We start from the raw sequence: 16869 nt of genomic DNA on the forward strand, positions 1-16869 counted from the left end.
CCTCAGAAGATGCTGTACTGTCATAATTTGGCCCTTCAATTTCCTGTCAATTCTGGTACTGTCCTCACAGCTTTTAAGTTAGTTTGCTCACAGGTTAAGTGAATCAAGCAGTTTCCCCTGTGATGAAATATGAATGCAGCGCAGAGAGTTGCCTGAGAGATCTTTCCCTGAAGTTATTACAAGCAGCATTGTTTCAGGTTTGGTTTCAGCTCTAAAGTTTTTCAACACTATTTCAGAAGGTCTTTGATATTCCAACACCATAAATGCCCACGCAGCATGAACGCAGATCTGCAACATATACTCAGTGTCATGCTATTAAAAAAAAAAAAAAGGCTCAAGGAACTAGAATATAACCTTCCTGTTACGGCAGGCCATATGAATAAAAACCTCCTTTACACACACATAAGTGTCCGTAAGCCATAGAGGAACAAAGAGGAGGCCCAGGCTGACAGTGATGCTCTCCAAACACAGTCAGCCTGTGTTAGAGTGGGGAGAACCTTTTAGTCTGGATGCTGTCTGGAGGGCAGCCTGGTCTACGTGCAGCTGCCCATATGGTTAGGGCTGAGAGAGAGGGCAGCTGGAAAGCAGCTGCCAAAGGAGAAAGTAGGATGCCAATAGAATGAGGCTGTGAGACCTTTTTGGTCTGGTCACTGACTTGGGGTCCTGCCTAAGGCTCAGCATGTGATTGGGGTTTTCTTGTTAGGGTTGAAAGAGAGAGCCTAGAGCGGCAGGTGGAGTGAAAAGGGGCTGGGAGAAAAGAGTAGGCTGCTGAGAAGAAATGGTGAAAATGAGAGTTGCAGTTAAAGTGGATTTACAAAGAGGCTGCCAAAGGAAAGGGCAGGTTGCCAAGATGACACGGCTGCAAAAAGAACTTTTTGGTGTCAGCACTGGAAGGCTCAGCATATGCTTATGGTTCAGTTAGGGTTGGGAGAGAGGTAAAGCCTAGACCTTCTGCTGGAGTGAGACTGGAAAGGGGCTGCCAAAGGGAAGGCTGAAAAGGGAATGTGCCTATGAGAACCTTTTGGTAGAGGGCCTTTGCTGAGACTCAGCCTACAGTCAGGTTTATTTTTAGGGTTAGAGTTAGGGTTGACAAAAAGAGTGCCAAGAGTTCCAGTTGGGGTGAGTCTGGAAAGGGGATCCCAAAGGGAAATGGTAGAATGTCAAGAGAACTTGGCTGCAAGAACTTTTTGCTGTGGCTGCAGGGCCTTGTGTAAGGCTCAGCCTGTGGTTATGGTTACAGTTGAGAGAAAGAGCAAGCCTAGAGCTGGAAAAGGGCTGCAAAAGGAAAGTATAGCTTGCAAATACAATCTGGCTGGAAGATCTTTTTGGCCTTGGCACTGCCTGGGAGGCCTGGTCTAAGGTTCATGCTATGGTTAGATTTATTGTTAGGGTCGATAGGCAGCGCCTAAAGTTCCTCTTGGAGAAGGGGTGGAAATGGGCTGCCAAAGAGAAGTGGTAGGCTGCAAAGAGTAGTTGGTGACAAGATCATTTTGGTTTGGGTACTGAGTACATGCACTTGGGCAAGGCTCAGCCTGAGGTTTCTTCTTATGGTTAGGATTAGAGTTGAGAGAAAGAGTGAAGAGCTCCCATTGGACTAGGACTAGAAAGGGATTGCAAAGACTTTCAGTTAGGGCACTGTCTGGGGGAAATACAGCCAAAGTCTAAGGCCCAGGTTTCCATTAGGGTCAGGTTTATGAAAGAGAGAGAGAACCTAGAGCTGCAGTTGGATTAAAGCTAGAAATGGGCTGGTAAGAGAAAGGGTGCTGTGCAGGGAGAGCTTGGCTGCAAGAACATTTTGTTGCGTCTACTGCTTGGGGGTCCTGGTCTGAGGCTCTGCCTCTGGTTAGAGTCAGGGTTAGGGTTGAGAGAAAGAGAGACAAAGAGATGCAGCTGGAGGAGACTCGAAAGAGATTGCAAAAGGAAAGCGTGCCTATAAAGAGAACTTGTCTGCAAGAACATTTTGATGTGAGCACTGCATGTGGGCCTGGTCGGAGGCTCTGCATATGGTTAGGATTAGGGTTGACAGAAAGAGCCTAAAGCTCCACTTGGAGCAGGGCTAGAAAGGGACTATCACAGGGAAGTGAAGGCTTTGAGGCAAACTTGGCTGTAAAAACTTTTTGGTATGGGCACTGGCCAAGGGCCCATGTCCAAGGCTCAGCCTCCAGTAAGGATTAGGCTTCAGTTAGAATTAGGGTGCAGAGAAAGAGAAAGCCTATTGCTGGAGCTGGAGTGGGGATAGAAAGGGGCTTCCAAGAGAAAGCACGGGCTGCAGAGAGAAATTGGCAAGGGAAAATTTTTGGTGTGGGCATTGGCTCAGTGTCCTGATGTGAAGCTCACCCTGTGGTTATGTTTCGGGTTAAGGTTGAGAAAAAGAGCCAAGAGCTCCTGTTGGAGGCAGCCTTGAAAGAGACTCCCAAAGAAAAGCGTGTGGTGTAAAAAGAACATCACAGAGAGAACACTTTATTGTGGGCATTGCCCGGCTGTCCTGGTCTGAGGTTCAGCATATGGTTAGGGATGGGGTTAAGACCAAGGGAAAAACAAAGCCTAGAGCTCCACTTGGAGAGAAACTGGGAAACTCCTGCTAATTGCAAGTGTAGGCTACAAAAACTTGGCTATGAAATCTTTTTGGTGCTGCCCTGCCTGGGAAGGTGTGGCCCAAGGCTCTGTCTTCAGTTAGGTTTCTTGTCAGGGTTGGGAAAAAGGGAGAGCCTAGAGATGCAGTTGGAGGCGGGGCTAGAAAGGTGCTTTGAAGGGTATAGGAAGCAAGGAGAACTTGGCAGCAGGAACTTGGTGTGGGCACTGGTTGGGGTCCTGGGATAAGGTTAAGCCCCCAGTTAGCGTTAAGGTTAGGGCTGAGAGAAAGAAAGAGCCTAGTGATGCAGCTGGAGTAGGGCTAGAGAGGTGCTTTGAACAGAAAGTGTGAGGTGCAGGGATAACTTGGTTTTCAGAACTTTTTGTTGTGGGGACTGCTTGGGGGTCCTGGTCTGTGGCTCAGCATATGGTTAGGATTAGGATTGAGATAAAGAGAAAAGCAGGAGCTCCAGCTGCAGTGGGACTGGGAAGGAACTGCTAATTTTAAGTGGAGGCTGCAAAGGGAACTTGGCTGCCAGAACTTTTTGGTGTGGGCACTGCCTGGTGAGATCTCGAACAAGGCTCAGACTTTGGTTAGGTTTGTTTTTACGGGTAGGGTAAAGGTTAGTGTTAAGAGAAAGAGACTAGAGCTCCAGTGGACATGAGGCTAGGAAGGGGTTGCCAAAGGAAAGGGTGAGCTGCAAGAAGAACTTGGCTCACAGAATTTTTTGGTGTGGGCACTGAAAGGGGAGCCTGGGATAAGGCTCAAGATATTGTTAGGTTTATTGTTAGGGCTGAGGAAAGAGGGAGTGTAGAGCTCCGCCTGGAGGGGAGCTAGAAAGAGATTTTGAAGGAAAAAGCTAGGTTGCAAGGAGAACTTGGCAAGGGAAAATTTTTGGTATGGACACAGGCTAGGGGTGGGATCTGAGGTTCAGTCACCAGTTAAAGTTAGGGCTAGTGGCAGAGAGAAGATTTTATTGTGGGCACTGCTTGGGGATCCTGGCCTAAGGCTCAGCATATGGCTAGAGTTAAGATTAGCGTTCAGAGATAGAGACAACCTAGAGCTTCTGTTGGAGGGGGGCTGGAAAAAGACTGCCAAAGAAAAGGCTGGACTGCAAGGAGAACTCAGCTGCACGACCTTTTGGTGAGAGCATGGGCTGGAGGCTTTCTGGTCCCAGCCTCAGCCTCTGAGAGAGGAAGGATTATGGTTATGGTTGAGGGAAAGAGGGGCTCTGGAGCTCCAATTGGAGCATGGCCAGAAAGGGATTGCCAAAGAGAAGCTTTGTAAGCTGCAAGTGTAAACAGCTTTTTTCTCTTCTAGTGGCCCTTCTGTCCAGCTGCAGGTACATCATGGCATCAGTGGAAGCCCTGGGACAGTGGTCCCTGACGGATATACAGGTACAGGGAGCCATCCTGTCCTCACAGGTTTGAGGAGGCTGTGCCAACACAATGCTATGCCAGGAGCTATGCCATCTACAATGACCTGGCAAACTTAGGCTCCATACTGCATGCCTCAAATCTGTGGCCACATCCTGATTTCTCCACTGATTGTAAAAGAAGGCCAGATTGATCAGGCTTCTAACTTGAGTATCAGGTGCCTAAAATTGGAGATGATGATCTCAAGGTCTGTGCCTCAGACCTTGTCTTGAAGACTGCCCAGGCCATTGATTTATTTTAACTCTGCAGTAAAAGTTATGGTCAACATCTGTTCCTCTGATAAAACAGAACACTCCCTGCTAGGGCTTCATAATTGCAGGAAGGAGCTCTTTAGAATTTAGGCCAAGATGACAAGAAAGCCCTCTGGAAAAAAAAGAACATTTTCCTTCTTCAGCTTTGCCTTCTCTATAATAAACCTACCAAAATGCTTATTGTATATCATATATTTATAAACCCAAATGCTTCACTATATGGATTTCTTCTAGAAAGAAGATAAAAGACAAACATGTGACAGATGTTAGTCACATTGATATGTGCACCATTTTAAGATCCTCAGATGTTATGTTCTAAGCGTAACATAAGGAATAAAAGGGGTACTGATCTATTCTGAAAATCTGACTTCAAATCTATATTTAGGCATCTAAGCGACCTGCTTTTATTCAGAGGTGCTGTGTATTCAGCAGTTTCCATTGACTGCAGTAGAAATATTGGAATTTTTCTTGTTGCTGAATCTTTTTTCAAGAACAAAAATTACAGTTGAGAAGCTCTCTGTAACTCCTAGATAATTCCTTGCTTAAAAAAAAAAAAAAAAAAAAAAAAAAAAAACAGAGGGAATGAAACATATCATCTCTGTCTCTCCCTTACTCTCAATAAGATGCAGAAAAGAGACCAGGTAATAAATTCTAATAACCACTTCTATGCAGAAGGGGGAAGATCAAACACGAAAGATTTGGATTCCAGCATGATAGATAACTTTCCTATTGAGATCACAGATGCCAAAGAGAGACAGAGGATAAGACACTCAACATAGTGCAACAAGTCTCTAAATTTATGAGTACCTGTGTAAGTCTGTGTCATGGTTCTGAGTGCACCTTAATTGCCCTAAACAGCCTCATCTGGGACCCCCACTCACACCCTCTGCCCATGGGCCCAGGAGCTCCACTTAGATTCAGGCCTGGGCTAAGATCAGGTCCTTGCCTGAGCTATGATGTAGGTGTACCTATCTCCAGTCCTGTCTTCTGGGTGCATCTTGGACCTATGTTATAGGTAGCTTCTCTCCAGTTCTGTCTCTGGCCCTGCTGCCTCCTGTATCTTGTATTTCTGTTGTAGCTTTATCTCTGCCCCTGGGTCCTTTTGTTCCTGACTAGCCTCTGTGAATGGACCCTGGACCTAGTCCATCACATCACCTTGTCCGGGACTCTTGGTGGATGCTGATACCAGCAGCTGGTTGAGCCTATGGTGTTCAGGCCCTGTGGGGCTGTATCCTGTCAGTGAAGGCATGGTGTGCACTGAGGTCATCTTTGGCTCCTGGTTTATCCACCCTCATGGAACAGCCTTGCTCTTACTGCTCCCTCAAGATCTGCCCACTTTGCTGAGTGATCAGCCAATGAACAAAGCAAGATCTACAACAGTCAGGTCAGCCTGTATAATTCAGAAGATGAATGATTTATGTGCAGAAGATATATGTACTGTGTTGTCTGTTTATATTGACTCTGAATAGTGACTGGAGTTGTCATTAAGGTTCTCCATTATAGAATAAAGAAAAGTATATTTTGTGTGTAACATTTCTTCATAAGTTGGGCAGATGTGCCTTGGCAGGATGTCAGTCTGTCACTGACCACATCCTCTGTGGTCATGGAGGCAGTTATGAAATGTTCTAAATGTTTTTTCCCTCGGGTATGATTAGGTGAGCATAGCTTATATGGCTGTAATATCTTTAAAGAACAATGAAACTTCAGCATGGAGTCGCCAGGAAACTGAGTTTTCAGTTTTTGCTGTACACGGACTAAAAATAATAGATCTCAGTTCATAGGTTGGAGACAGGTCATGAAACAGCTGGCAGTGTTCTACTGCAGAATGCCCTTCTCATTCCTAGATGTGACAAAAATGTGGAAACTTGAGTGAACATTGCAAAAACTGCACACAGTAACAATGTGTATGATCAGCTAGACAGCCATTAAGAAGATCTCAGGTTTTGTTTCCAAGTGCATTTGGACGTAACAGTGTGAGAACAGAGTTGACTAATTTTGAGCGTTGAGACCCCTCGACAGGAAGGAGATAGGGGTGGGCGGCACGGAGCAGAAACACTTTCTCACCCAGGCACCGCGTTAGGCCTCGGCATCGGCCGTTTTTCCAGGGCGCTGGTTCCAACGGCCCCTCTCCCCTCAGCGGAGGCAGGGACGGTCCGGCACTCCCTCTCTCCTTCCTCGCCCTTCCCCACCTCACCCCCTTTTCTTCTGTCTCCTTTCGCACTCACCCCCCTCCCATTCTCCCACCCGCCCGTCATTTCCAGCCTCCTCGCCCCCGGCCCGGGCGCCGCGGCCGAACTGAGGGAGCCGACTTCGCGGCGGCGGGCGCGCAGGCGCGAGCCCCCTCCCCCCGCCCCCACCACGGGGCATGCGCAGTGGGGCCGCGGGAGCAGACAGCCCGACGCGTTCCCGCGCCGGCTGGGGGGGGCGGCGCGCGGCGCGGCGCGGCGCGTGGCGGGCGGTGGCGGCTCCCCCGCGGGGGGGGCGGGGCCGGTGCCGCGGCGCGAGAGCGAGCGAGCGAGCGAGCGAGCGGGGCCATTTCAGCGCGCGGCGCAGGCGGCCGGGCCGGGATGTGCGCGGCAGCCCACTGCAGCGCGCCCGCCCGCCGCCCCCTCGCGCCGCCGCCTCCCTGCCCGACCGCCCGACCGCTCCTCCCCTCGCGGCTGGGGCGCTGACTCGCCCCTTTCTTTCTCTCCCTCCCTCCCTCCCTCCCTCCCTCCCTCCCTCCCTCGCTGCTCTGCCCCGAGCTTCCCCCCGCCCCGCCGGCTGCGCCATGGCGGCCCCCAGCAACATCGTGCCCGTCATGGCGAGTAAAACCAAGACCAAGAAAAAGCACTTCGTGGCGCAAAAAGTGAAGTTGTTCCGGGCTAGCGACCCGCTGCTCAGCGTCCTCATGTGGGGGGTCAACCACTCGGTAAGCGCCGCGGGGCCGGGACGCTGCGCGAGGAGCGGGGCGCCGCGGGGGCCGCTCGCCGGCCGCCCCGGAGGCGGGGGGGGGGTCGGGGCGGGGGCGCGGCGCCGAGCGGCGGCGAATGTCACCGGGCCGGCGGGGGCGGGGATCGGGCAGCGCCGCCGTTACGCGCGTGCCGGGGCGCGGCGGCGGTCCGAGCCCGGGAAGTTTGTGCCCCTGCGGCGGCGCGGCCGGGAGGGCTCCCGGCCCCGGCCCCCCGCGGGCGCAGAGCTGCCCGGCTGCGGCGAAGCAGCGGTGCGGCCTGGCCCGAGCGCCAGCGGCAGCCGCCGTCCTATTGATCGGCGGTGCCGGTTGTTAAACAGCCGGCAAAGCGCCTAAGGGTGGTGTCCAGGGAGCCGCGGTGCTGCTCGCTGAGCGCCGCTCGGCTCTGCGCCTCCAGAAACCCGGGAGCAGGCAGCGCCGGTGCTGCATACGCGTACTGCGGTTGGGGGGGGGGGGGGGGGGAACGTCATTAGCGCTTAACTGCTGAAGTTTTAACTGTCTTCAGTGCAGTTTCCTTGAGCAAGTGTCTCCATGGTTTTGTGCATTTGGGGGAGGGGAAGAGGGCTGCTTTTTGATGTGGTAAAACAGCAGAATTACAACAGAATTGCAACCTTTGCCGAGTGCTATATCACTCTGCAGATGATGTGCTGCTGTGTCTTCAAAGGCTTCGGTTTAACTAGATGCAGCAACATCGAACTGTTGCTGGCAAGTGTTAAATTAGGAGCCTAGTAACGAAGGTGTCACATGGCTGGGGCATTATGAGGCTCAAGTCGCAGCTTTACATCTTTAAATAGCTAGGTTAAAAGTGTAGAGCCCAAAGATCACCTAAAATCGGATATCAGGGCAGTTGAGCCAAAAACTGCTAGTGGTCTCTTGATAGTGCAAAGTCTGTACCGCCAAATGTTGTTTTCTACATTAATAGTGTTGCTTGCAGTTGGCGCTTTTAAGAGCATCTAAGAATAATTGTCATTTGCAGTTCTAGACTACAATTTTTTTGACAACTTCATAAAATAGGTGAAGTAGTCCTTGGCATCAAACTCAGTGTTCATTCTGTTTCCTACACCTCTGAACCCTGTTTGTTTCTCGTTGTGTACATTTTAGTAGTTTTGGCCCAAAACCTGCAGTCCTACATCAAGTCTAATCACTTTTAGATCCATGTGAGGCCACACAGTACCTGAAGTAATGATTTAGGGCAAAAAACTTTAGCTGTAGATATCAATGTGGTATCAATGACAGAAAAGAAGTCCTAGAGAGGTTAAATAGTCTGGTTAAGGTAGCCCTGGAAGTCAATCCAAGATTATGACACAAAATTTGTTTCAAAGTTTCCTGTAGATTAGTTGTAACTAATGACATTGTGTGCCATCAGCTGATAAGAGACTAGATATTTATCTGCTAAACAAAATTCTCTAACTGTGGAAGTCTATGATATGCTATTTGCCAGAACTGAGCTTAAATGAACAAGTTTCTCTGCTTCTTCTTTAGTGGGACAGAGAAAGATGGAGCTTAATGACTAGCATTCTTCATAGAAAAACTTCAAAATAGGTTTATTCAGTGAAAGTAAGCAACCTGATAATTACAGGGTAAGCTACTTCTGATGGATAATGTAAAGCTAGGTCTTGAACAGTGAGCAAGCTATCAGTGGTCTCTCTGGGGGACAGCAGAAGAAGAAAAGAGAACCTCTCCGACAGGGATAGAGATCTTCCTGTTGCAACAGCTAGCTGCTACATAATGTTTGTTCTGGAAATACGCTACTTTCAGAGGAAAGGCCTGTGCCCTTTAGGTGGTACTGTGCCTAATAACAAAGTAAATAGTAATGAATACAATGCTGTAGTAACTCCTAAGCTCATATGCTACTAAGGAGTATATAGCTGTTCCAATTACAAAGTGTAAGAAAGAAGCAAACTGGTTCATGCACCCTAAACTGAAAACGGTAAACTAAAATTCTGATGGGGGGGTCAAAGAGAAAGCTTAGTAATAAAGTAGGTTCAGGTTGTAAGCTTGAATATGCAATATGTACTTTACAGATGTTCTTTGATTTCTTTGCCCTGCTGCAAGGTGTAATTGTGGATAATGCTTTGGGCACCATTGTAGCAAAATTCCTCTAACTTATTTTTCATGTGCTCTGGTTCAGTCTGATGCATCAAAATGTAAATATCTCGTTAGCCAAGAATGCAGCATTCAAGTGTTACAGGCTCCTCTGTTAGAAAAAAGATGCTTACACTGTTGGTTTGCAATGCCTGATGTGGAGGCATTTCAGGCATGTAATGTCTGATGTGCAGACACTTCTGGATTTGTCCAGCAAATGAAAATGAGCAGTTAGTCTAATTGCAGCAGGCTCTGTTATCACAAATAAGAATTGCTCATGGGAGAAATGCAAAGTACATGCATGGATTGATTAATAGTGGGGGTTAAGGATACTTGCATTTTCTTAGCAGAATAAACAGAAATCCATAAAATGTTAGACTAGGAAATGAGCATAAACATAGTTCATGATGACAGTAATTCAATAAACTTGGAGCATAGTAGTCATCTGAAAAACTTATTGACGATTGCTTTCCGGTGCTGTGCATATCAACTAACAAGAAAGTAACAGTCTGAGTCCTACAAAGTGATCTGGGAAATAAACATATATTGAAAAGCCAAATCTGAGATGCAGTTCCCATATTTTTGGCACAATATGGCATATAATGGAGGAGAGCCCTTGGTGAAGATAGAAAAGAAAAGCAGACTTTTCTCCAGGCTTTTTAACTTTTTGAGCATGGGGCAGAATACCACCATATGTCATAGTTGAGTTTTGGAGGACTTTCAAATTCTAAACTGACTATGTGAAGAAACTCCATGCAAGAGAACAGTTCTTGTAATTTTCTTTAGCTGTCATCTTCTAGAAGGAAATATGACCCTAGAAAAGGGAATCTAGCAAGTGTAAGCTGCAATAGGGTTTATAGGAAATGGGTAAATTCTTAATGAGGAAAAAATAGCTGTAGGGAGGTGTCTGTTACCTAAAGTTCTTAAGGATCAGCCTCTCTCTCAGCTTTGCAATAACAAGCTATTAGGAAATTTTTTGGTGGTCTCAATTTTCTCTAGTTAGAAGTAGAGAGACATCTAATACAAATTCCTACTTGGCAGTACCCTTCAAATGTATTATTAAATTTGACTATATGTGAGGGGGAAATAACATGTAAGCAGTATCCAGATTTTTTAAGATGATGATGTGTGCTCATTTTCAAAACAGTAAACTAGTTTCCTGATATGCTCAAATGTGCTTCTGAATAAAACTTTCTGCTAAATGAAAGGGAAAGAAATTGTGTCCCATTTGTTAGATGAAATTCTAGTGCTGTAATGACTGCTGTAGCAGGAAAGACTAACTGTTGGTGTATTTGAATCTTGCAGGCATCTGCATCATTAAGAATTGATCTTATCTTAGGGGGGGCGGTTTATACCATATATCAGAGATAATCAGTCTGTGCTACTGAAGCAAATATTTGAACTCGGCAGTTCGTGTGACTTAAAGCTATATTTCTAGCTAGGTAACATGATTGCAATAACTATATTTTCAGAGCAATCAATTACCACTGGCACAGTAAATAACATCCTTATTCTCACCTCTGTATTGTCACTGTTGGTGGATTTCTAGCAACTATGGGAAGGAAGCCGGGGAAAGAGGATGGCAAATAATTTTTCATCTAACGCTTTTGGGAATAATTCTTCTCTCCTTGTATTTTCTGCCAAAAAATAAAGGCAAGAGTACATGGTCAGGTTTTACTGATTATTACTATTACTAATTGCCCCAGGTGAGTTTACATAGATAATGAGTCTGTTCAGTCCCAGTTAATAGCCTGTGTCTGTTAGAAGTTTGTTAGTAAAGCTCAGACTGTGTAGAGGAGTAGGCTTGGTCCTTCAAAATATCATCCAAGAATGCAGAAGGTAAGTAATAGAAGTGTGGAGGTTTTGTTTTGTTTTTTGGCAAGTATGTTGAGATAAAGAATGGACCTCACCTAATGCATCAGTTCTTAAATTTAGAAGGAGGGAATGACTCCCCAATGCAGTTCTTGAGCACACTATAGACTTTTTTAAAAAAAAAAAAAAAAAAAAAATCCAGACAGCTTGGCCTCTAAAATCTGTAATCGCCATCTGTTTCTTGGGTGATTACAAGCTGATCTAAAAATTTATCAGTACCTGACTTTTCAGTGGCACTTGCTGCCTAGTGAGTGAGTGAAACAATAACAACGCATGAATCAAGTGACCTTTTTGTTGTTGTTTTTTTTCCAACTTGTTTGTAGAATACTTCAAAAAGCATGCATCTTATGTGGGTGAAGAATTCAAGAGATTATAAACTCAAAAACCTCCTTCAACTGCTTATATGAGGCGCTGTGAGCCTGATGCTGCTGTTGCACTCCCAGCTGTAATCTGGCTTGATCTTTTTAACAAAAGTGGAACAACACAGGGATAATAAATAAAAGGAGTGAAAGCTGTGGAGCTCTTCTACCTGCCAGTGTAACTCCTGGATTCAGTTACCATTATAGCTAGAAATGAGGGGGGGGGGGGGAAATAGTGTGATTAGTAAATACAGCTTTTTTCCCTGTTATATATATATTAGGATATATTTGGATATATTTGATCACATTAGGAAAGCTCTTATATTTCTACAGAGGTATAAAATCTGTGTGTTCTTATCAGTTTTCAGGGTTTGTTTTTTTTTTTTTTTTTCCTCCAGCTAGTTCAGAATCAACTTGTATTAGCACACTTGTCTTTCCCATTGCAAACTTTTATCCAGAAAAATACACAAAAATAGCTCCCTTATTCATGCTTGTCCTTATGTTTTAATAGGACAGCAGAGAGCTGGTTAAGTAAATGCATATCCTCTTAGTTCGAGGCACAAATAATATTTCCTAGTTCTGACCTATCTATCTTCTCTCTTAAGAGCCTTCCTATCCTGAAAAACTTTACATTTAGGAAAATGACACTGAAAGGAGCTTGTTAGGTAAATCACTGAAAAGATGCTAACTAAACTGATTAGAAGATAAGTTATGCCCTCTCAGATTAAAAACTATTGGTTTATGTTTATGATCAGTTTCCTTCACCACCACCACAAAACACTATGAACAATGTATCTTCATAAGTTACAGGAGTTGATTCCTTCTGGGCCCATATTTGATACATGTTTAATCATAATGAGTCTACAATGTTGACTCATGGCATTAGCTGTTGTCAGCAAAACAGGGTGGTTGGAAACTATCTGAGAAGGGCAGGACCAGTCATCAGTTGTATTGTCAACTGTTACTAGTATTTACATTAACACAGAACATCGCTACAGCAGTTGTGCTCTAATAGTGGCTTTTCAAAATGAGTGAGACAAAGTAAAATAAAATTATTGATATTTCTGAGTGAAATCAAAATGTGTTAAGTGTGGACTTGAAAGAGCTCCTTAATGATTGTGTAGTGTAGATGGTAGTAGAGAGAAGGCTCTTTCTAAGAAGCTGAAAGAAAGAACACTAAAAAGCATTGATTATAGAAAAGCAGATAATAAAGCAATTAAAACTACTTAAAAATCATCTTTGTGTTCAGCCCTGATGTTTGTTTATAGGAGGAAGTAGAAAAGCTACATATTAAGAACTTAAAGGGCTCTTTGGGGAGGGAGGGCTGTAGAAATTAATTTCTACAATGGGCTGTAAAAATTAATTTCATATTGCTTTTGTGTCCAAGTGGACAGATTCTAGTAAAAATACAAATTGTAAATGTTTATTGTGATGGTAGTATGTGTTCCTACAAGAAACAAAATGGGAGTGGTGTTTCATGTGAGCGTCTTTCTCTGAACTATTGAAAGGGGAACATACAAAGCTTCTGATAGGGAAAAGACAGGAAGAGCTATGAAAATAGATCTAACAGTGGTTTCAAAGCTACTTTCTGTAGTTTTCTCCCATCTACGAAATGAGATAGTACAAAGGCTGGGGGGTTTTGCCTATATATTTTTGAAATTGAATTTCATTAACCACAACACTGGAGCACTGGACAGTGTTCAGCAGCACAAATGAACAAAACAAATTTGTTTAGCCAACCTAACTTATTCATCATTTGAGTATCCTGCACCATTGTGCCTGCTGGCTAGAGACTGATAGATGTTTATTTTCCTCCTATACTTTTATGGTGACGAACTTTAATACAACTGACTTGCCCCATCATGCAGTTCCTGCTGTCTAGTCCATTTTTTGCTCTTCCTTGAATACATCTCCTGCCACAGAGTTCCACAGGCTATCTGTAAATTATGCAAGTTCATGATACTTTAGAGTAAGGTGAAACTGCCTGTTATTTGCTGGTCTTCAGTTTATTCCTGTCAGAGCTGAAAGCTCAGAGTTGTAGTCACATTGCTTAAAGATATCTTGACTTGTAGAAGGCTTAGTCTGTTGTTGTTGAACTATGAGGTTTTAAAGTCTTGAAAGAGGTACGGATCACTCTTTATTTTCTTCTGGCTCTTAAATGATTGAGTGCTATTGTAGGTAATTGACTCCAGTATGAATTATTTTATGTTTACTCCTAAATCCTATTTCTGTGTTTTTCAGCTTTTTATATTTGATGCTTGCTATTTTGATATCTATCAAAAATCCTGATCTCTTTTCTTCCCTTTTCATTGTGGGTAAAATAGATATTACTTTGCAAAATAGCTGAAGCAGTCTAAGAAATTGCTGCCTCAGCTATGGGATGGTAATGACAAACCTCATTAGTTTTGATGGTCTACATCCAGGTATGTAGTGAAATGAGTTAGCTTTGAATAATTGAGACAGTAACTTCTTGCATCTGGTTTGCTATGTGAACATCTGTCTTATCCTTCTACAGCCTGGCTTGTTCTATAGTAAGTTAATTAGTTTTGTGCAGAATGATTGCTTAACTGGGGTATTCTGAAAATTGTTTGAAGTAACTGAATGCTGTAGTGATGAATGTCACAAAACTGAAATGGAAATATTAGCTTTCACTTCAAAGAGTAAGTTTGAATAGTTTGCAGTAAAAACATGGCCACGCAACTTTTGGAGTGCGTTTTTCCCCACCCCCCCTCCCGCCATGAGACTTAGTGAACAACTACCTCATGCACAAGAAAAAGTGATTAGTCTAATCCAGCGCTTTTGCATATTTTAAGTTCCCAAGGCAACCTTAATATTCTTAACACAGCTGTGCATGCTTGCATGATCCTTTTAGATTCTAAAAGAAAACAAAAAATTAACGTATGTGGCATTATTAGGAAAACAAAGAATCTCCTCAGTAGGGCTAGACTTACAGAACCATCTTGCAGGCTGACAGGCTTAATCTTTTGCTTTTGCTGGTCCCATCGTGGTGTCTCACAGTTATGTTCTGTCTCTTCTCTCACATAATCCTGCTATTCCTGTGTTTGCATCTTATCTGTCAAGTCTTTGCTGTTCCAGTTTTCCTGATTAACAAGCTCAGCCATATATGTTTTCTGTATCAGTAACTACCCAGTTCCAAACTAACAATCCAGCAAAATAATATATCTTGAAAAATGTTAGATGGACCATAATTCACTGAAGTTCATTGTCCAACCATGCAAACAGCTGTGCCAGCACAAGGAATGTGAAATTGGTGCAAGAGTATGCAGAAAAGGTTGGGCAAAATAGCCTCTTTGAGAGGAAGTGCCAATTTATGCTAGCATAAGGTTAGTTAAACCACAAGCTCCGTAATACTTAAGCCAGCCAAAGCTAGGGCTGCTGTATTTGTTTCTGCTCTTTTTCTGGCACTGATCTGATCCTCTGGTGAGTTCATCTGGGGAGATGCACTAGAGGAAAAAGTAATACCACAAAAGAGTGAGTAGTGTAGTTTTCTTAAACTACAGTAGGTCGAATCCAAAAGTAACTGTCCTAGCTTAAAAAAGAGTCACAACCACTCTGTGGGGATAGTGGAGAGGAGAGGCTGGCCTCACTAATTTTCAGGTGCGCTTTCCTAGTTGTTTAAGACAATCGGAGGGGCTCCAAGTTAGCTTGAGTTTGTATTGTTTAATTGACTAGTGATTTCATATCTACAGTTCAATTTCTTACTTGGTAGCTTGGGGTTATACTGTTGTCCACAGTGAGATTTTCTACACAAATATTTTTACCATGGGTTCTGTACCTCTCAACATGGAGAACTTTCTGAATTTTTTAAACCTTTTTAAATAGTCACGTAATTTTTAAGAGATGTAACTGTCTATAATATAGCTGTCAGTGTCTTATATTGCTTTATTTTATCATCTTTTCAGTCTTGGTCTTATGCAACATTCTGAAATGTGATCTTTTAATTTGCCCACCACGGAAGAGGGTAGATGTCTTCAGATAAGCTGCAGTGGCTTCCTAGGGGATGCAATTTTTGAAGTTACTTTTAGATGTAAATGCCAACATTTGGAAGACCTGAAGTGTTCTCTTGTGGGATATCAAGCCTGTAGCTGTAGCCATCACCCCCACCCACATATCCCCCCAACCCCACTTGGAGGAAAGGAAAATACCCAACTTGGTTAGCCTAAGACCGGTCAAAACAAAGCAGCTTAGTAAGAATTTATCATACAGAACTGAAACTGAGCAGTACCTGATTAGCTTGTGATGCCAAGCCTCCATAACTCTGCTACTAAGCTAATAATTCTACTACAGTGTCCTTCATGTGTGGGAGGTATGTCCTGTTACAAGGTAGTTTTGAAGCTGTTTTGCTCATGTCACCCAGTGTTTTGTAGACCCTTGCTTTAGGTCTGCTTTGGGTACCAGAAATGTTTAGTGCCATTGGTGCCAACATTGCAATGTTACTGGTTCTGCTTCTGTCTGTTCTGTGTACTTGTTTTCTCTCTCGCACTTGCGTTTCAAGTTGCGTGTAAATAGGGACTGTTTGTTGGTATTCTGCTATAGTGTGGCCCCATCATGGGTTGGGCTCTAGATGATTATAACAAAATAACTTCTAGACAGGAATTTGGAGAAATGTTTAAGTGTGTAATTTTCAGGGCATTTTATCCTATTGCCTGCAAATCTGATATGTTATAGTTGCCTGTAGCTGCACAAAAGTGGGTAGATTCAGTTGACATGAAAATATAAAATATAAGCATAAAATACATATTTGATGCTGCCTGGTCCAAGTAATGTTTAAAAACTCAGAGTTGAAATAATTTTATTTTTACAGTAAGACCTTGAAGTATTTATTCAACCTATTTGGTCTCAATTGGCTATTCAAAATAGTTGGTTGTCCTTCTGGGAAAGACAGCAGTCTTAAACCAGCTGACTTCACTGGAAAAGCCCATAGGCAACCTTCTCCACAAGCACCACAAATTTCTTATTGGAGGACTAAGAAATGACTCATTCAAACTGAAATGTGGTATCAGAAAGACTCGCTGAAGTGCTGTAGCTTAGCACCACCCTTTTCAGAGAGCAGTTTGTGGCTGATGTAAATTGGGGTCTTGCTACTTCTGCTTTACTCGCGTCTTCTCCCCTCTTGTGATGGTAGGTTAGTATAGGAGAACTGAAGAGCTTTTTCTAGTGTAATTGTTCTTTTTGGTCTTAATCATAATCAGAGTGGTGATTTCTCGGTCTAGCTGATTCTTTACTTGCAGTTTGTTACTAATCTGTGACCAGTAAAACAGCCAGGCTTTTCCTGTTCTTGCATAGCGGACAGGACCAATCAAACAAAAAAAGCCTCCTAGAT

General features: G+C 44.0%; 1 protein-coding gene across 1 annotated transcript in view; it reads left to right on the top strand.

Moving 5' to 3' along the window:
- The first annotated feature begins 6744 nt into the window (after positions 1-6744).
- Positions 6745-16869, top strand: part of PIP4K2A (phosphatidylinositol-5-phosphate 4-kinase type 2 alpha) — a 121166-nt gene continuing 111041 nt past the window's right edge. The window contains exon 1 of the mRNA XM_064505942.1: positions 6745-7170. Coding sequence (XP_064362012.1) covers positions 7030-7170 — 141 coding nt within the window. The 5' untranslated portion in view covers positions 6745-7029. The remainder of the gene's footprint in view (positions 7171-16869) is intronic.

Source organism: Dromaius novaehollandiae, chromosome 2 (assembly GCF_036370855.1).
Source record: "Dromaius novaehollandiae isolate bDroNov1 chromosome 2, bDroNov1.hap1, whole genome shotgun sequence".
In the NCBI taxonomy this organism is placed as follows: Eukaryota; Metazoa; Chordata; class Aves; order Casuariiformes; family Dromaiidae; genus Dromaius; species Dromaius novaehollandiae.